The following is a 20,901-nucleotide window of genomic DNA, read 5'->3' on the forward strand; positions in this document are numbered from 1 at the left end:
CAAAACAATAGGAAGTCACATGACAGATGTCCTTTTCACTCCCTCTTAATAACGTTTCTCCCAAAATAAGACCTACTCTGAAAATAAGACTTAGTGAAGATCATCATCATCAGCTTGGGAGTGTGGCCAGCATCGAAGGTGGCAAAGTCGTGGGAGCCAATAGCGTCTGGCCACTGCCTGCACAGCGCAGGTGAGTTGATTACCTTTTCAGCAGGCAGGGAGGCAAGTGATCCAGATATACCACACAGGCCACAAGAAAACGAAGAGATGGGCCCAAGCAGGCAGGTGTCCACAGGAGGCCCGTCTGTGTGTTGGCACCGGCAGCAGACGGAGGCAGGGGCATGGGGGGAAGGCAGGCGATCTGGATGATGTTCACAGGCAAGCCGAGAGACATGAAGATAAGCCTCCCGTGGCCACCCACCCATTTCATCTCGGCTTGCCTGTGGGCCATGCGATACATCCAGATTACATGCCTTCCCCCGCGCCTCTGCTGTTGTTTGCTGCTTGGACAGCCAATTAACTTACCTGAGGTGCACAGCCCCAGAGTGCTCTGAACAGGAGACCAGCGGGCTGCAGCTGCTGCAAGACAATGTTGTCCCCCGCACTATCGGCACCTTTTGTATGTGCGCCAGGAAGGTGGGGCACCCAGCCGAGCTGGTCACCCTGAAATTGTGTTTCTCTGAAAATAAGCTCTAGTGCTTATTTTGGAGCCCAAAGCTATATCCACAACTAGGTTCAGTTTTTTGGTTTTTTTTTATTTATTTATATCCCGCCCTTCTCCGAAGACTCAGGGCGGCTTACACTATGTCAAGCAATAGTCTTCATCCATTTGTATACTATATACAAAGTCAACTTATTGCCCCCCAACAATCTGGGTCCTCATTTTACCTACCTTATAAAGGATGGAAGGCTGAGTCAACCTTGGGCCTGGTGGGACTTGAACCTGCAATATTGCAAGCAGTTGATGTTAATAACAGGCTGCATTAACTTGTTGCGCCACCAGAGGCCCAGTTAACCTGGCACACTTTCAAATGATAATACTATCATTGAATATTGAAACTACAGGGACTCTACAGGTAGATCTAAAGAGGGATCTGGCAACAAACCTAGAAAGTAATTAACTGAGTGCCTGTTACTGCTTATCTCTGCTTGGTAGGGGATAGGGACTCATTCAACTATAAGAGACCTGTGTGTGTTCCACCAGGCAAGGTTTTAGATCTTTTCATGTCCTTGGTTATTTTTCAAATTCCACTTGGGAGAATATGCTTTCCAACTCCTGGTTGGGAGTTTAACCCCACCTATCAACCTAAGGCTCAACTTAGGTTGAGCTAAATGAGTTCAGAACTATTAGAATACTTACATTAGGTGACAAAGGGTCAATAATTGTTAATCTTACAATGCAGGAGGCAGGCAATACAAATATTCCAATAGCAAGAGGCAGCACTCTTCATAAGGGAGATGGTTATGTCAGTGGCTTTTTACTGCAGGAATAATTTCCAGGGCAGAACTGTATACTTTATAAAACAAATAAATCTATATCCTCTGACATGGATTTTCATTGTGTGACTGTAAAGTATGACACTGACGTCTCCTGGGAATACTGCCTTTTGTGTTATGTGCTTTATCTCTGATGTTCTGGTGGCAACACAAGTTGACCTTACCAAAGTACCTTTCCCATCAGCAGAAGTTGGAGCAAATAATTCAACTCTAGGAGAAAATTATGAGGTCAAGGATTGTGGTGTAAGTTATTTTACTATGTTATGCTAAATTTATACATTATTCTTCCATTTTCACACATCTTAGTTTCAACTTCTGTTGTTACAATAGAATATACACTTGAAGGAAGAGCTAACCCACAATCACATAAAGTCAGTACTTGAGACTGGAGGAAGTTTTCGCTACAGAACAGGAAGAAATCTTAGAGGAAATTGAGTTAACTGTTTCCTGTTGGTGAAAAATACTTCCCGGTAAGAAATATATTGGTGAAGGCTTTTATACTTGTTTCACATATAAAAAATGAGTTTGAAACTATAAGCAGAGTAGTAGATTGTGATATTCCTGTATTTGTAGCTTTGTGTAAACGAGAAAGCAGGTGGCACTTTCCATTGCATAAGTATTTTTGCTGAATTGCCTGCCATGTCCTGTAAATATTTGACAAGAGAATTTAGAATGTACTGAGTGGGGGATTACATAACCTGGATGTGAGTTACTAATTTGGTTAATTAACAGAAGCCAGTAACTCTGCAATGCAGTTTTGTCTTGTTCCTGCTCAGCAGTATATACAAAAGCAAGTCTCTTGAAATCAGTGCCAGTTTACCTACCAATTTTCTGCCACTTTGGTATTCAAATTCTGTATTATTCAGCCCATGCTATTCCGGAATATTTTGGAGGAAAAGAAGGACTTAAAAGACTGCAAATAATCTTCTGCAATCATTAGATCTACATCTGCTAAATATATTTAAGATATAAAATCTTTTATTTCCCATAGCATGATGATAGATTGGTGTCTAAACTCTTCCTCAGACAAGCGATCTTTGTAGAACCACCTTGGGATACCTAGTGGAGTATATTGCCACATGAAGAATGAAGCATATGTACTGTTTCTCTTTTAGCTCTTGATTTACATAAATGCTTCACCATAAAGGGATCTTGGCTTGGTACCAAGGTGGGCAATCTTTTGCAGGCCAAGGGCAACATCTAACACTGAAGGGTTAAGAGTTGTCAAATGGGAAGGATAGATGGGGATTTTCTAGATTTTTAAACTATGTTTATTAGGATTCGTTATTAGGGTATGTATGTTTTCCACTTTGCAGGCGTCATAAGAGTTTTTGTAAATTCTTATTTATTTATTTATTTATTTATTAATCACATTTATATACCGCCCTATCTCCCGAGGGACTCAGGGCGGTTCACAGGCAAGTAAAAGACATATAAATACACACTAAAACCACATTTAAAAAACTTATTCTACAAAGCCGAATTAAAAAGCAATATAAATAATAAAAACCCATTTAAAACCAATATAAATTTAAAAACTAATCCAGTCCTGCGCAAATGAATAAGTGTGTTTTAAGCTCGCGACGAAAGGTTCGGAGGTCCGGAAGTTGACGGAGTCCTGGGGGGAGTTTGTTCCAGAGCGTGGGAGCCCCCACAGAGAAGGCCCTTCCCCTGGGTGTCGCCAGACGGCACTGCCTAGCTGACGGCACCCTGAGGAGTCCCTCTCTGTGAGAGCGCACGGGTCGGTGAGAGGTATTCGGTAGCAGTAGGCGGTCCCGTAAATACCAGATAGGTTTCAGTGCTTATCCTTGATATTATTTCCACCAAAGAAAGAACTACATTTTTAAAAAAAAAAGATTTATTGCTTTTATGTACAATAGTTACAGAATACTGTACAAAAAAAAGATAAGTCGTTGCACAACAAACAACTTGGGTTTCACATTCAATTTGAATGTCCTGCAAGTAGTGTCAAAACATCCACTATACCTGCATGGTATAGAAGCAGCAATCCAGTTTTATTGGTTTCTCCAGCGTAATTATTATTAAAATAAAAAGCTAGATTTTAATTAAAAAGAGTTCAGACATATTGCACCTGTCCCAAAAAATATCTTCCACTGCAGTTAGTCAATGGTACATTCTACATAAGAGCCTCTGTTCTATATCACACTGCTAGTTTTTCTACCTGTTTTTCTTCATCTTGTCTATTCAACAGCTGTAATAATGGCCTTCAATTGATGTTTTGGACCCATAACTATGTAGGCTCTGATCCAAAGCTAAATCTGCAAATGGTACCTTTTTTCCATTGGGCTTGCACATTCTTCATGGCAGCAGTGGAAAAAAGAATAGGAAGTACTTAAAAGCATGTGAGAAACATGGTGTTTAAACAATTTATATATTGCAGAGCCAAGTTAATGGTGCAACTGCAATTTAAAGCATTTATAAGGCTCTCTAATGACCCACTATATGTGCCAAATATTTGGTTGAATGTCAAAGTGTCCTTAGAGGCAATGTGAAATAGTATGAAGTTGTCTTACATCCTGCTTCTTTTAAATTTCAGTCTAAATGTTACTCCGAGTTCTTGCTGCTTGGCAATCTCACATTACATATAGTATTTCTTGAATGGGTAAGTGGCAGAGTTAATCCATGCTTTGCACTTGAGGAATTTCACATCATCTTTTTGCCCAACTCGGTTGAATGAGCACATTTACATTGTTATTGTGGGACACAGTTTGTGAGGAAATTAACCAGAGCAGACATTGTACCCAATCCTATAGTATTGTGCTGAATGGCTTCAATTTGAATTACAGAACCAAATTGGTTTAATTTGATTTTCCTCAATTGATCTGGAAAAATACTCTGCATGTCCAAACTCCCCCTCCAATGCATCCAATTCAAGTCCATGTGAAAATGTTGACATAAAATTAAAAATATTTTTTTTCTGCTCACAACAGTTCTATTAATTACGAGCAGATCTTTAAATGGGGTGGATATGGATAGAAACAAAACTACCTATAATTACTAATTAAGCTAATTGGTTAAGCTAATTCAGATTTCTTAATACTTATAGGCAACCCCTACTACAAAAGGAGATGCCAAAATTCTGATTTAGTGTAAAAAAAAAATTCTTCACTTAGTGATGTGGAATAGATGTTTGACTGGCCACTGTACACCTTACACACCTTGAGAGATATTATGACTAGGCCAATTATATTTATTGCTGTTCAGAAATCAGCCCAATTGGAGTTTAATCATCCAGATAAGTGTGTATGGCACTGCAACCTTAAACATTTGTTAATAAAACTCAATTAACTTAGTATTATTGCTGATGTTAATGAGACAATATTGCAGCGTTTTTATTTAAGAATGCTATGAAATAGGCTTAATAGTTTGTCAGGTCTCTTATCCACCAAAGTTTCCAAAACTACTGAGCTTGACTTGTGTTTTCAATATATAATTCCCTAAAACACACTTCTGTTAAATTCTTTTAAATATACTTTCATCCTTTATCTTATTACTTATAGATCATAATTATGCACATACACCCCAGTAATGAAGAAATGATAATTTAAGCACATCTATCACCATCACCCTAAAAACAATAGTCTACATTTTGGGTTGTAACATGATTTCTAGATATACTCTACCTTCCAACTCAAAACATAGTAACTAAAATATGTTTAAATATTTACAAGATGCAACTGCATACATTAAAAAAAAATTAAAAGCCAAATGCTAATAGAAACACAACAGAAAAACAAACCATAATCTAAAAATAGCAGGAAAGCATCTACATGACTTGAGATACTGATCCGATTGCATACTGATCAAATAATAAAGCATAGACTGTACTAAAATATTCACAATTAGCAGGAAGAGGCTACAGGCTTCCTGACAAGTACTGCTAATTAACAAGAATGGTAAAAAGTGTAGCTTACATCATCTAAAGAATGATTTGCAACAGGTTGTTAAAATATAGAATCAAGGAAAGGCTTGTAGTTCTCCAGTTGTTGTTCATCTCCATCAGTTCCCGTCAGGAGGGTCACTGATCAGATGTTGTAAATTATAAGCTAAAATTATTTGGAAAACACAAGCTCCCCTAGGATAAAGTGCAGGAAAATGAAACAGATGTTGGGTTGTTGTTTTTTTACTCTACATTTACCAGGACAATCGGCTCTAAATCGAATATAGTGGTCAGACAGCAATAACCAGAACAGAGAATCCATCCAGACCGTTTAATGTGTGTTGAGAGAAGTATGCTGCTGGCCCTAGTCCTAAACTCCCAATAAACATGAAAGGGACATAACATCTGTGCATACAAGCCTTTATTATCTGTTCAAAGCCCCATTTCTTCTATTGTTTGAATAGGAATTTAGCATCAGGGTTGATAGATGTAGTAGCTATTTTGACTTGTCTGCAATACATTGAAACTGACTTCAACTAATGACTGCATTGGATTTCCTTAATAATGTGCTGGCTGAGGATTGTAGGAATTGAAGTCAAGGCTGCACTGGAAAAATCCAGCAGATGTGGTTTGAGCACATGTTCAAAAGGCAAATCCTTTTATTGTCCCGAGTTTCTAGTGTCAACTCAGAGTTTTCCTAAAGCATTAAGCTGCTTTTATAAGTGAGATTTTTAAAAAGATGCTTTATACAGACCAAAATGTATACTCTTGGTATCCAAATATTCTTTTTTTAAAAAATGATGACATCTTACATGTAACAGGTACAACTTTATCTTCCAGTCAATTTAAAAACTTGAAGGTTGTTGCATCACTGGACCAGCTTCACATCCACTTAAATCACCTCTGATCTGGCCATCCTCCGACCTCATATATGTAAGGAATATTGTAACAGTGGCAAAAGTTGCAGCATTAACAGGGAAAGCCCGAAGCAAGGTGGATGTAAGACCCTTCGTGAACACCCTTGGGCCTTCATCCCGGTAGCTTTTTCTAATGCAGTCCAGAATACCGTGGTACCGTACGACTCCTCCAACTCCATCAGCCTGAAGGCGGGACTTGATTACATCCACAGGATACGTAGAGAGCCAGGAGACTATGCCAGACATGCCTCCTGCCAGAAGAAGTTTGGGAACAATGTAACTATCTTCCGCTTCGCACCCCAGATACCTTGTGAGGCAGTCATAGGTTAAAAAGTAGAAACCAAAGCTGGGGGTCTCTCTCAGAAACGTGGAAACCATTCCCTTGTTGATGCCTTTTAGGCCCTCCTTTCGATAGATCTTCACCAAGCAGTCCAAAGAGTTTTTGTAGTTCTTGGACTTCAACTTGTATTCCCCTGTTCCTTGCAGCTGCATCCGTGTCTTAGCCAGTTCCATAGGACAGCAGATCACACACTGAATGGCACCTGCTGCTGAACCTGCCAGGAACTGATGTACAGGTGTGTCTTTTCCGAGAACACGGAGAGCATTCCCTTGAACGCCAAAGACAAGGGCATTGATGAAGGTGAGGCCCATCATAGGCGATCCAATACCTTTATAAAGTCCAAGAGCCTAGTTGGAAAACAAAACAAAGAAATGATGAGTAGGAATTTTAAGACTTTTCTCAAGCAACATACATACAATAAGCTGTTAACATTCTGCACAAATGTTTTGTTTTGTACATGAATAGATAGATCTCAATTATCCTTTAGGCATGGCACTCCTAGACTGGGAGTGCCATGCCATACCCCAAATCACATCCCAAAGATCTGCTCTTTTTTCAGCAGCAAAACAATTAAATATTTGTGTGCAACCCCAAATGCCAAAGATACGCCACAATTTCCAAGTCTACACATTTCAATGTGCAGCTACAGTTTTCAAAAGTTCTGCTATTTCTTACCCTTTATCAGGGGTTTCCAAACCCCGTTTCCATCATGCATGCATAAAGAAACCTGCCCATTCCGACCTCTGGGCAGTTAACCCAGAAAGCTTGGGAAACTCTGCCCAATATTACATTTTTTACGCTTGGCAGCTACTTATTTAATATCAGAATATGAACAAAGCATATTCCACCTCCCTAATCTGGATTGGATTCATGTTCTAACAAAATAGAGACCATTAATGATCAGGAGATGAATCAACAACAATTACCACTAACTGCTGGAGTTATCTGCCGAGCAAATCCCTTTAGGAATCAAATGCACATCTTTATACAGCTATGAGGAACCTGAGGTTCCTTTCTATATGAATCCTGAAGTTTTCATCTTGCAAATGAGGAACTGAGATTAATAGTAATAGCAAGAAAAGCATCAATCTTGTGTGAGATTTGTTTGGGGGCATAAATTGAAATAATTCAGTGTTTCCCCCAAGCCTTCCAAAACTTTGAGGCAGAGAGGGATACTAATGAAATTAAGGATCCTGCCATAAAACAGGAACACATTCATATACATGGTCTACAGCAGGGGTGTCAAACTCAAGGCCTGCAAGCTGGATCTGGCCCATGGACCGGTGCCTCAACCCCGGCCCAGGCCAACCAAACACTAATCAGTAACTTGATGGCTGCCATCCGGGCCGGAACACGGTCAGCCTTAGATCCCATCTTAGCCCTGCCCTCTGGGCACTCACCACCTCCTGTGCTCATGGTCAAGGGGCGGGGCCAAGGCAGCAGGCATGGCTCTAAGGCTCCTATAGCCGCCATCCAGTTATAGATCAGCACCACGCCCACCACGAGCGCCTTCATGGTGGGCTCACCGGCCTGGCCTTGCAGCCCATATGCTCCCCTTTCTCTGGGACTGCTCTGCGTGGGAAAGCCACAGGCTCAGTAAGCACAGCCACCGGCAGCACCACCAATCTCTCCCCCTTCCCCCTGTTCCTTCCTGAGTGCAGAGAAAGGAACAAGATGGCTTTCCAGGGAGGGGGGGAGGGGGGAGGCAGGCAGAAAGGTAGGTAGGTGGGAATGAGGAGGCAGGGAACTAGCCAGCCCCCCCCCGCCACATCCACACACACCTGCCCCCCCAAAGTCAACCATAAGTCTGATGTGGCCCTCAATGAAATCAAGTTTGACATCCCTGGTCTACAATAATTACTATGCATATCTCTGGATATACTCCAAACTTGGGCCAGTTGTTTACTGCAATATTCCCACACAGCAATACTTCTGTTACAACTAGGTATTAGTGAATTTACATTTATTCACTACCTGCTAGGAGTATCAAACATCCACCCAATTTGCATCATCAAACTAAACTTAAATATGGATGGAACTACAGAAGAATGGCCTCATCTCATGGCTTTGGATGACAGTGAAGCCTGGTAAGCCTTTGGAGATTATCAGCCACAGTAAGATCTGTGCTACTGCTGCTGTTATTGTTTTGTGGCTTGTTATGGATTTTACTGTACTATACTATGATCTTTTCTAGTGAGGGTAAGAATGCAATATTTTTGTGCAATATTTCAGAATTTATCTCCAGAATCTTTTGAACATCCATCTGCTATGCCTTAAAGGAGCCACACCTTTTCCCATGATCATAATTCTGTGCTTAGTATCTGTTATGTAATTCTGGGACATTCATGGGACACAACTGTTTTCAGAAGGCGTAGGGAGATGTTACATTCACACAATAACAAATGCCAGCTTGTTATTGTATTCAACCGGATACGGTGTGTCTAACGCTGCAATGCTATATATACTTACCTGAGAGTAAGTCCTATTACACTCAGGATGCTTTATTTCCAAATAATCATGTATAAATTGAATCATAGAAATGTAAATATTTTAAGTGAGGCCTTCTTTTCTTCCTTTTTTTTCTTTTCTCAAGAAACCCAACATTCCCCATTTAATTAAGCATACTCACTTTCCATTGGCCTACCATTTTTAAAAAAACTTTTGGCCTTTATTTCCTTAAATGTTTTTCTGTATCTTGCTAAAGCTGGTCAACTGTTGACACTCACTGCTAAAGTTTAGTTATTAGAAAAAGCAGTTTAAAAGAATGTAGTAAAGTCTTGGTCTTGATCATTTCAGGTTGTGAGAAAGCGGATGGGTGACCACCAACAAGAGAAAACTAAGGTACAAGAAGGGTGAGGTTTAACCATCTAAAATCAATCAATCTAAATATAGTAATTATACAATTAAAATGTATTCATTTATGTCTATCTTACAAACATAAGAATAACTGACTTGGATTCTACTTAAATCAAGCTGCACCTGAATGTGTGCAACCTATATTACTATTTTTTATTTAGATTTTTTTAAACCGGTTGCAAACAAATGTCTTGGTGGATTACAGTCTCGGTAATAAATATTGGTATAAATAGTTTTAAATAATACTTAAAATTATATGTAAAATAAAATGAAGCAGTTTGGTGGTTAGTATGGTATAGTATGGTAATTTGGTGAACTGCTACATCTTTGGGGCAATTTGTATATGATCCTTATTATGTCCTGGGAGGAGGCCATTCTTAACAGGTGGCCTGGGTACCTTCAAACTATCAGGTGGTTTTGCAGTTCCAGTACTACCAACATAATGTAAAAAGGGGACCACATTCCTTTTATTTAAATAGCGCCTCCTCCACTTAAGTGCCCATCATGCACATTCATTCAGGAAGTTACTTACAGATTCTTGCTTTATGATAGACTGGAAACAATGTACAGTCCCACGGTAGAGTGGTTTCTCCATACTTTGAACTTGAAGACGTACCTATAAAATGTAATTAGAAATTACTGACATGGCAAAAAATCAGCTGATAGTATGATAGTACCTTTGGGTGCATACACATAATGTAGTTATGTACATGTGTGCAGGCATGATGCCACAATAAATTAAAGAGAACACAGTTTGCGTTTTGGGAGCCACTCCGATTTATGCTATATCCTATATGGAATGGTCACTTACTAGGATGTTAAATTAAGATGTTCAGTGAGGCAAATCCTCACTTGGCTGTTCAGTTATTGCTGGTTTAATTAGCACATCTGATGTTTCTAAAGAATTAAGTGTTGCTCATCTATAGAACCATGAATAGCTAAGCTCAAAATGTATCAGTCATAAGTGAAAATGTTCCCCAGGCATAGAATTACATTTTTTTCTATAGGACCACAATGCAAGACTTTTACAAGCTTAGGTTCACAACTTAAATACGCCAAAAGTCTAAATAATCTTAGTACAATGCATTCCAGCAATCTATACAGGGTCAGAAAATCCTGTTTGGAGGAACAATTTGGAACCTGGATATTTTAAAACTATTTAAGGATCTCAGAGACTAATAACAATAGTTTAAACCTTTAGAGCGTTGCATCTTTAGAATAAGAATTCCATTTTTGTCCCTATGTCATTTCTTAATAAAAAATCATTTTTATTAAGATGGTTCCTACTTTTTCTTCTTATTTTGTAAAGGTGAGTAACAATCAAATGTTGGCAATTCAAAATACTAAAAAGTATACCAAGAGTGGGCTCAGATATCATTCCAGTAGCAATACCTAAAACTCATTAACACAAAGCAGTCATAGCTGTATGGGGAAATGAAAAATGGGTTCCTGATTTAAGGAAAGGCTGAAACAGAATTCACAATTTAAGAGGCTTTTGCTTGTTAGCACAGGTATACAAACTTTAAGCACAAAAGGGGACAAAGAAAAACACTAGAGAACAAATTGCAAAAGTTAGACTTTTCTTTAAAAAAAATACAGATTATATTTAAAGGCATTACATACCCCACACCCTCCACTCTAGAAACATTTTAAAAACTAAAAAAAAAAGGGGGAAGGTACTTTTTGCTTGTTTATAAAAATTTGAACTAATCATAAATGTTGGAATAAATTAAGACCGAGAGAAACAGAATGTTCACCTGGTCTATACTTACTAGGTAACTCTCCCGTGATGAGGCTTATCTGTCATCTACAACAAAGTAACACTTTTGCTGTTAATGAAGACAGCCCCTAGCTCAAAAAGTAAAGGCAGTTAAGCAACAAAGCAATTGTACACATTACATCAACAAAGTGGGGCAGGAGTCTCCATTTGAAGAGCTGGTTCCAAAACAGTTCAGCATCTTCCCATTTTACAAGCCCTACCCTCCCCGTCCCACAAACCCAGCCGGCCTAATCGTTACAACTACTTGAAAGTTATTAAACTTTGCTTTAAATTCCATTACATTTAAAAAAAAATAGCATTTAAGAGAAAATAGTGCCTAACTACATTATTCTGCTTCATCAGGAAAAGACTGTCATATTAGGTAAGGCTCAACAAAGATTTAATGAATGTCTTTTCGTAAAATCAGTTGTTTTATTAAAATAAAACAACTAAAGCAATTAAAATAAATTAGATTAAAATAAAGCAATGATATAATCCTGTCCATATTTTCTTGAAAGCCCTCAGTAGGGCATGCTTTCAAATAAATCTGTCTGCAAAACAGATTTCCCCCTCCTCAGTGTGAGTAACCATATCACTCTTCCTTTAACAACACAGTAGCAAGTTAAGCATTTAAGATAAATGCTTTATAGGTTCGTATATTTATAGAAGAAATTATGTTTTCACATTGAAATTGTGCGAATCATAAAAGTCTCTCGGCGATTTGTGATAAATTAAGTAACCTCCCAAATATGATAGAGTTTTCTTACAAAGCAAATGTATTGAACATATTTCCAAGAATGCAGATAGCTTGATCCCCAGACACAGTTTGAGAGTATGTGATGCAATAATTGTTTTTAAACTAAGATAGTCAATGAATATCCACTTAAACATCCCACAGATACCATGTTTTTGATAGGTGAAATATAAATACACCAAAACAATTAAGCTAAAATAAATTTCAATTCAGGAGTGCCAACTCATTCTGTGAACCTGTCCATTATAATATATGCAGGATTACCCGTAAATGTAACTCCTAAAACCTACTCGTTCTGATAAGAAACAATGTGAAAAAAGTTCTGTGCAATTTAATAGAATGAATCCATAGCAAAGATTATTTCTTGGTATGAAATAACTAGAAAATGCATTTATAAGCCAAGAAGCTACATTTCTCAAGGCTTATATGGCTAACATTCCTTTACCTTTTAAGGTTATTTAAAGAGTGTTATTCAGCACATTTTCTCTTCAAAAAGGTTACGTAATTCTCATACAAGCCAAAATACTTGGATTTAAATCCATTTGTTTTAATTTATATTCTTAGCATACAGCTTCACCCTGCACATTCATATTCCAAAATAAACCCCATATATTTTAATGAGGGATTCCCTTAATTAAAAATGCAATGATGTTTGAAACTTGAAATCCTTGTACTCCCATTATTAGTATCTTATTTCACAGTCCTGTTTTGAATATTATTTGACTTCCTTACAGGCACAAATATTACCCAAATTCTATTTTTTTTTTCTTGACAAATAATCTACTATTGAATTCTCCAACCGCAGCCAATATACATCCATGTCTTAAACAAGAAAATAAAAATTATCATTGAAAACTCACAACATCTTTTCTTGGATGGGAAGAAGCACATTAAATCAGCAAGACTGTTTCATCATGCAGCAAACAGTCATCTGGTCAATATAATTAACAAATTAATTGCTTCAAACGCAAATAAAATAAGTGTACCAGATAAAGCAGGAACAAGGAAAGTGCATTTTAAAATTTTATTTTAGTACAAATGAGTTATGTACACTCAAGACTATATCTAGGATTTATTAGATGCCATTGAACTATCATATTAAAAATATGGTTGAAGACATATACCTCAGAACACTTTTTAAGTGCCTCAAACAAGAAATGATATAATCTGAAACTCTAAATGTTCCGTTTCTTTGAAACATTGGATGCAACATGGGATATTGCAGTGTTTTAGTATAACTGCAATCTATTGCAAGGTCTCTATGAGGTGTTTTACTTAAATGGCCTCAAACATCTAGATCCCTTCCCTAGTCTATTGGTAAGGGCAACTATTGCCTTCAGTCTAATCACATATTCCAAGAAAGCTTGTGAAAAGAAAACCCACCTTAACTGTATCAAATGGATGTCCTACCAGTACACCAGCAGCACCTGAAATAAACAAGAGAGCACCATGAGACCATGCCATCGAGGCCATTTTGTAAAATAGAGATGCATTAAGGAATTTGCAAAATAGAAACATTAAATACACCTTAGCGCAAGGTACTAATCCATCTACAGTGGGTGGTGAAATAGATCAGACACTGAGAGAAAATAAAAAGGATAGGATAACATTAAAATTGCAAACAAACAAACAAACAAATAAATAAAAATACTAACACAATAAGACCAATAAAAATAATGGCTCAGTGGCTAAGATGCTGAGCTTGTCGATCTAAAGGTTGGCAGTTCAGCGGTCAACTCAATGTCACTCCCACCCAGTCACATGACCTGCCCCCCAGCCATACCTACCCAAGTTTTGTGGCTCCGGGTGTTTTCGGTGGGAAATGGCTCTCTCTCTCTCTCTCTCTCTCTCTCTCTTTCCTCCCTCCCTTCCACCCTCTCATTTCTATTTTTTTCTCTTTTTCCACTCCCTCTCTTCTTTTTTTCTCTACCATTCTCTCTCTCGTTTCCCTCTTTTCCCTATCTCTCTTCTTTCCCTCCAGCTCTCTCCCTTTCCCAATTCTTTCTGTCTTTGTTTATCTTTCCTTTCTCTGTCAGCCCTTGAGGCCATCTTTTTCTTTGGATTTTCAGGGCTGCCACTTAGTGCTGTGGGAAACTGGGAAGGGGGATTGCATAGAGTAGTAGAGATATCTAGCCATAATAACATTATTTTCTCTGGGAGTAAAGGACATTCTGCCTGCACCTAGAGTAGCATGACTGGGAGGCATCTCCAGCTGGGACAGTGCATTGATTGGACCATGTGATGGACATGTGGGTGCAGGGGAAGGGACTTGGACTTTCTTTTGGGTGGGGAAAACCTGGAAACTTTCAGATTCGGGTTTTCCCAGATGTGCCAATATGAAAATTCTAATAAAATGGAACTTTGAGGCACTTCTAGCCTCAGAGTCTTCTTTCGTTGGGGGGTATTACTTGGAACCCTGACACTCTCATTCTCTTCTTCCATCATTTTCTCATTTCTCTCTTTCTCTCCCATTTTCTCTCTCTCAACTCTCATCTTTCTCTCCTTCTCATTTGTTTTTCTCTTCCCCCCTTTCGTTTTCCTTCTTTCTTTCTCTCCCCTTCTCTCATTTATTTCTCTTTTTCATTCTTTCCCTTCAGCTCTCTCTCATTTCTCTCTCTCTCTCCCTCTCTCTCATTCTCTTCATCCATCATTTTCTTATTCTCTTTCTCTCCCCTTTTCTCTCTCTCATCCCTCTGACATGCTCACAAGTGGGATCCTGGGCCAGGATCATGGTGGCGGCAGCGACTCCTCCTCCTGCTGCCACCACTGCGCACTCAGGTGAGTAGCTGGCCGCACTGCACAAGAAAGCCGGAACTGCATCTGGCAGCGGCTGCTGCTCCTACCCGTTCGCCCCCTTCCTGAGATGAAACAAGGGGGACTATGGCTGGTGCTGAGCTGCCCGCGAAGGATGTGATATCGCAAAAAGCAGTCAGTTGCGGGCAGTGTGGAGAAAATGCCAGGGGCGCTTCAGCAGGGCGGCTCTGCAGAGAGGCTTGCGCCTTCTTGGGGTGGAAAGTAGGTCGTGCAACCAGGTCAGCAGGGAGCCACAGGAGAGGGGTCAAAGAGCCACATGCAGCTCTGGAGCTGTGGGTTGCCGACACCCGTCCTATGGCATGAAAGACTTCATAAGTAAAAACCAGTACCTTGAGTTGGACCTGGAAGCTTACGGTAACCAGTGCAGCCTATGCACTGAGTGGTACATGGAGATATTGAGGCCTGCCTCATCACAATTATTGCCAGCTGCAGTTTCCCAGTGGCAGCTTAGAGAAGGTCAAATGAGAGACACTTCATTTTTCATTCTAGCTGACAAAAGGCCAGTTGAAAAAATGTATAGGAAATGTTGCCACAGGGTCTGTAAAGCCACAACAGCATATACCCTCTGTAGACAATACAACTGGGACAAAACAATGTTGTCACTGTCCTTACTATACTTCTAGAAACCACTTCCTGTCTTATCACATAACATCTAGTTCGTCTAGTATACCTGAGTTTGCTAAAGACAGGCATATTTAAAGTTTCATAATTTAAGAGTGTATCATTGGCAACTTGAAATAATATAAGGTGGTTAAAAGTCAAAGGAAGGGGAAAAATACCAAGCAGGAGAAAAGCCAACTCAAGCTCTTCACTAAACAATTAGGTTTTTTCCCCCAAGAAAAAAACTAACCTGAATAGTCAATCTGGCAAAGTATTCCTGAGCACAGAAGGCCATGCTTCCAATATGAACCCCACATGCAGTCCAAACAATATTTCTCTAATAAAGTGTTTTCTTACTCCATGCTTTGCTGGAAAATGCATGCTAATTCCAAAACTATTAAAAAAAAACAGTAGCTGCATGTTGAAAAAAAACTTCAAATGTTTCATCAACCTTAAACCTATCCCTCATTGCACATGATAGAAGCTTGGGTTGGAAATGATTGGCTTTCTCAAAAGAGCTAAATATTTACTCTCTGGGCAAGCTTAAAGTTCCACTTTTTATAGGCCAGTGATGGGATTCAATTTTTTTTACTATGGGTTCTGTGGGCATGGCTTGGGCATGGCAGGGGAAGGATACTGCAAAATCCCCATTTCCTCCCAGTCAGCTGGGACTCTGGAGGCAGAGAATAGATGGGGGCGGGGCTGGTCAGAGGTGATATTTACTGATTTTCTGAACTACTTAAAATTTCTGCTACCAGTTCTCCAGAACTGGCCAGAACCTACTTCTGATTATCATCAATTAGTTTCAATTGGGAGGACATTACCTGAAGTAACACCAGGAAATAGGACAGGATGGCAAAGTTAATGGCTCCAATCTTGGAATCCCTTCAGGAAGACCAAAAGGCCTTTGGGCTCCAAGAGAACCAAGGCTGCCTCTGATCTGAATGCCCAGGTTTAGGGCATTCTGCCAGTAGAAATAGCTATGAAGGGACCTATGATCCCCGTCCCATCAATGAAGTTACTTTTTCAATATGTAATCTATATAATTTGCATACTTGTAAGTTTTGTAGATAAATTCTCTGCATGTTCAGCTAGAAGACTGCTGTATTACTATAGCAGTTAAACCAGCACACAGGTTAATATTTCTGTACAGGCAAAACTGTAAATTTACCCAACGCTAGTTCAAGTGTGATGAGAAAAAAATAACAGAAGTGGCTTGTAAGGTAGTATTCTCAAATGATGGAAAATAAAATACAAAGTATCACCATAGCTCTAATACAAATCCTTTTACAAAAGATTACAAATGTCCTATTAAAAATTCAATTTTTTATTTTTATCTTCACAAAATCAGTACTCTGATGCTCTGGGCTAAGGAAAAACATTTTATGCCAAATAAAACCTCCCACACGCCTTATCGGGACAAAGGGGGAAAAATCCCACCCGTTTCTCTTTATTTGCTAGAATAGATGTAAATTACACCTCCTCCTACATTCCTCACTCCTTTATCTTGCTTCTATCTTTTCTTCAGAGGAGCTTATCTTTTCCACCCAAATCTTGACAGCCTACTTTGCAAGAGGCAAGACAGATACACCCTGTCTGCAAGGCACTTGTGACTCCTGCATCATGTGAACAATTCCAGCACAGGCTAAAAGGAAGGCAATGCCTACAAATCTGGGCTGCTGAAACCATAAACTGATACACCAGTAAGCATTTGTTATAAGACATGAGGACAAGCCTTGGGGTGTGGGGTGTTTCATACATACACATAAAAACATTTAACTTTGGGAGTACAGGTATAGGTTTGCCTCGCACATATGTGCTAATCGTTCCCGACTCTAGGGGGCGGTGGTCATCTCCGTTTCAAAGCCGAAGTGCCAGCACTGTCAGAAGACGTCTCCGTGGTCATGTGGCCGGCATGACTAAATGCCAAAGGTGCACGGAATGCTGTTATTTTCCCACCAAAGGTGGTCCCTATTTTTCTACTTGCATTTTTTTTGTGTTTTCAAACTGCTAGGTTGGCAGAAGCAAGTAGCGGGAGCTCACCCTGTTACACGGCACTAGGGATTCGAACCACTGAACTGCTGACCTTTCAATTGACAAACTCAGCATCTTAGCCACTGAGCCAGCGTGCCCCACTATCTTTGGGAGTAAGGCAGGATTAAATCCTAAAACAAATTAGCATTTGACATTCTTCTTTTAAAAGCACAAATGTGTCCTGCAACATGAAATATGTTAAAACCTTGCCAAACCATTTTTAAGTTACATTTAAATGACTTAAATGCTGGAGCAGAATTTCTGAAAAACAGCATGCTTGTCTATGTAATGACATAGAGAAGTTAGTAACTAAGGGAAGGATTTGATTGGCTAGAGCCATGATGGAGAACCTATGGCACGCATGCCACAGGTGGGGTGTGGAGCCATATCTGTGGGCACGCGAGCATTGCCCTAGCTCAGCTCCAGCACGGATGTGCACGCCAGCCAGCTGGTTTTTGGGCCTTCCAGGCCCACTGGAGACAAGCTTTTTATGGCCTCCGGTGGGGTGGGGAAGGCTGTTTTCGCCCTCCCCAGGCTCCTAGAAAGCCTCTGGAGTCTGGGTAGGGTGAAAAATGGGCCTTCTGTGCCCACCGTGCCAAAAGCAGGGGGAGCGTGGGTGGGTTGCATGCGCATGCACTGGGGGTTGGGCACAGGGGGGCACTGAATTATGGATGTGGGCATGTGCACATGGGACACAGCACCCTCGCGCTCCCTCCACTTTTGGCACGCGACGGCAAAAAGGTTAGCCATCACTGGGCTACAGATTACCAGCATCTCTGAATCAATATAATGCAACCATGGGCTAGAACCAGAAAGCCTCAGGTACAAATTTAAGGCACAAAAACGACTTTCTCTCTTTTGGTCCAACCTACTACTCACTGATTGCTTGCATGAAAAATTAAAGAAGGGAGTACTATGTATGCCAGTTTCAACTCTTGGCGGAAAGACACATGAAAAAAATTAAAATAAATATCCCGCGCTAGAAATGAAAACAAGGGCGATTACACTGGAAAATGTTATTTATATCATCGTGACAACAAAACAACTTTGTTTCATGTTCTGGGACTTCATTAAAAACAACTATGAGGAAGTGAAATTAAATTACCGACAAGTATTTTCTGAATGTTTTGAACAAATGCCAAAATTCCTGGGAGGCTATGACTAAAACCAGAAAGCTGCCAGAAAAGAAAAAAAACAACTAAAAAAGCTTTTCCCCCTGATTTTTAATTTTCTACACTCCCACCCACCACCCCATCTGTAAAATGTAAAAGAGAATCTAGCTGGGAAAAGCCAATTTACAATTTGCTATGTACCAGGGCTCAGAGCAACATTACCCCACTACAGTTTCAGATAAACCGATTACTAGACGCTCCTTCTCATGTGATTTTACAATGAAAGGGACTGGAGAGATACTGTACTTTGAATCTGTGTAGAGACAGTACAAATAAAAAGCATAGTTTGAAAGGTCCTTAAACACTTAATAGGAAAATTAATAAGCTGTCCCATTTCTAAAAAAAATAAAAATAAAAAATGGTCCCGCACTCACTGGAGAGAGAAGTCTGGTTGGGTCTACTTTGGTGAACGCAACAGCAAGAGATTCAAGAATTTTCCTTGTAAGAATTAATTTTTGTCTATTCTTCCCCAGTGAGTATTTATTTAGTTTCCAAGAAATGAATGTGTATCCCATCTATTCTGAGGGGGAGAGGGGGAATCATGCAAAAAGAGCAATCAGGAGATGGGGGAAATGAGTTCTGGGCTGCTTTGGCCTTCAAAATATCTCAACTCTCAACTCCCCAGTCCACAAATGGGAGTCCAGATACTTGTTTTTAGTGTGACTTTAAACTGTAAGGCTACATCTAGGGATTTCGTTCCATTACACTTAACAGAATTTTCTTCTTAACAGACCCTTACGGATTTGGGCCATGTCCGAAAGCCAGAACCAGTTCCCGGTCTGGAAAGTTGAAGTGGTCGAGGAGAAGATAAATGAAAGAGGAAGAGCCGGTTTCCGCTTTAGCACAATAGCCTCGGCAGTGGCTGTGGTGGAGAGGTAGCCGACCCACCCAAAGCCACCCCGTTTCCCAGCAGCCATTCGCCGATTGCGCAGTATGAAAGCCAAGCCAGCTCCGAAAGGGACAATGGGATCAGCAGAGAAGCGGCGACCCACCTCCCAGGTGTGGGGAACAAAGCCCAGGACAAAAACGAGGGGAGAAAATCACCGCTCACGTGGAGGCTTCGGGTTGTCTTTTCCTCACCCCCCCACTCCACCCTTTCATAAGCGGCTGCGCATGAATGCAACACCTCCCGGCCTCCTTCGGGCAGCGCATCTTCACTGCAGTGCGCCAAGCCGTGGAGGGATCGCCATCGCCTGCCTACCGCAGCTGCCTCTCCCCCCCCCCTCCCTAGGATCTAAGCAAACCATTCACCGTCGTGGCATGAACTATGTCAACCTCGATCCTCCCCATCGCTCGGGGCGCCGCTTCTTACCTCCTACGCAGCCTGCGAGGAAATCCAGCGCCATGATCGCTGTGCCCGACGCGTGCTTTCAAATCTGAAGTGTTTCAAACGCGTTTTGCTTCGGGTTTGGGTTTTTTTTGTTTTTTGGGGGGCAGTTGCGATGCACCTTGTGGCTCCGAGTACCGTAACGACTTTCCTTACGGAATGAAGGAGGGGGGTTGGGCTTCCTCCAAGGCCGAAGGGAGGAAAGCAATCCAGAGGCTCTTTGCGATGGGGAAACTCGTCCTTTCTTTGGCTCCTCGGCTTTCCTTTGCGTTCTGACAGCGAGCCAGGGAAATCCAGGGCGCCCTTGGAGCCGGTGCGTTCCTCTCTCTCGATTGTCGCCAAACTGGACCGAGTCGTTTCTATTTCTGACGCCAGCGAGAGGAGGGAGGGGGTGGGAGACCGAGCCTTATGGGGAAAAGGCAGCCTCCAATAGCAGGTCGCTTGCGAGACAACGCCCTTCCAGTGAAGCCCTCCGCTCCGGCCGTTCATTGGACAATCCACTGGGCGGCATCTTGCCACTGGAAGGCAGTGGCTGCAAAAAGACTCGGGGTGGTGGGGAAGGAGGGAGCGCCGCCTACTAGAGCCGGGCGAATACCAGCTTCTGCTGTTGTGGCAGCGCATCTGCGCAAAGCCGGGCAGGTGCTGCGGGTTTAAGGCCGCTTTAGGGGCGGCGCACTGGCTCTTATTCAGTGGAAGGTGCGGGGGAGTTACGCATCAAGGGCGCGGGTGGGAAGCTGGAAGCGCGGGTGGGAAGCTCCTGCCTGCCAATTCATCATGCCCGTGGGGGATGAAGAAGATCGTTCGTCCGCTGCAGTGAATGCGGATTGCAAACGAACAAGTGATCTGGGGCAGCCAGAGGACCGAGACAGGAGAATAAGCTGGAAGGCCAAATCTGCCAGTCTGCGCTCATTAACCTTAAAAGATAACGCT

At 41.0% G+C, this 20,901-nt stretch overlaps 1 protein-coding gene across 4 annotated transcripts; it reads right to left on the bottom strand.

Moving 5' to 3' along the window:
* Positions 1–4,639: 4,639 nt before the first annotated feature.
* Positions 4,640–20,563, bottom strand: SLC25A29 (solute carrier family 25 member 29). 4 transcript variants are annotated; one of them, XM_058162707.1, is made up of 6 exons: positions 19,957–20,560; positions 13,408–13,451; positions 12,885–12,955; positions 11,284–11,318; positions 10,044–10,127; positions 4,640–7,002 (listed from the first exon to the last, which is right to left on the bottom strand). In XM_058162707.1, exons 5-6 carry the CDS (start codon positions 10,104–10,106, stop codon positions 6,244–6,246), a joined length of 822 nt encoding a protein of 273 aa, XP_058018690.1. In that variant the 5' UTR covers positions 10,107–10,127; positions 11,284–11,318; positions 12,885–12,955; positions 13,408–13,451; positions 19,957–20,560; the 3' UTR covers positions 4,640–6,243. The 4 variants fall into 4 exon arrangements, with proteins under 4 accessions (XP_058018690.1, XP_058018689.1, XP_058018688.1 ...); XM_058162706.1 differs by lacking the exon at positions 12,885–12,955; XM_058162705.1 differs by having other exon boundaries at positions 10,044–11,318.
* Positions 20,564–20,901: the final 338 nt, after the last annotated feature.

This window comes from Ahaetulla prasina, chromosome 1, assembly GCF_028640845.1.
Source record: "Ahaetulla prasina isolate Xishuangbanna chromosome 1, ASM2864084v1, whole genome shotgun sequence".
NCBI lineage: Eukaryota > Metazoa > Chordata > Lepidosauria > Squamata > Colubridae > Ahaetulla > Ahaetulla prasina.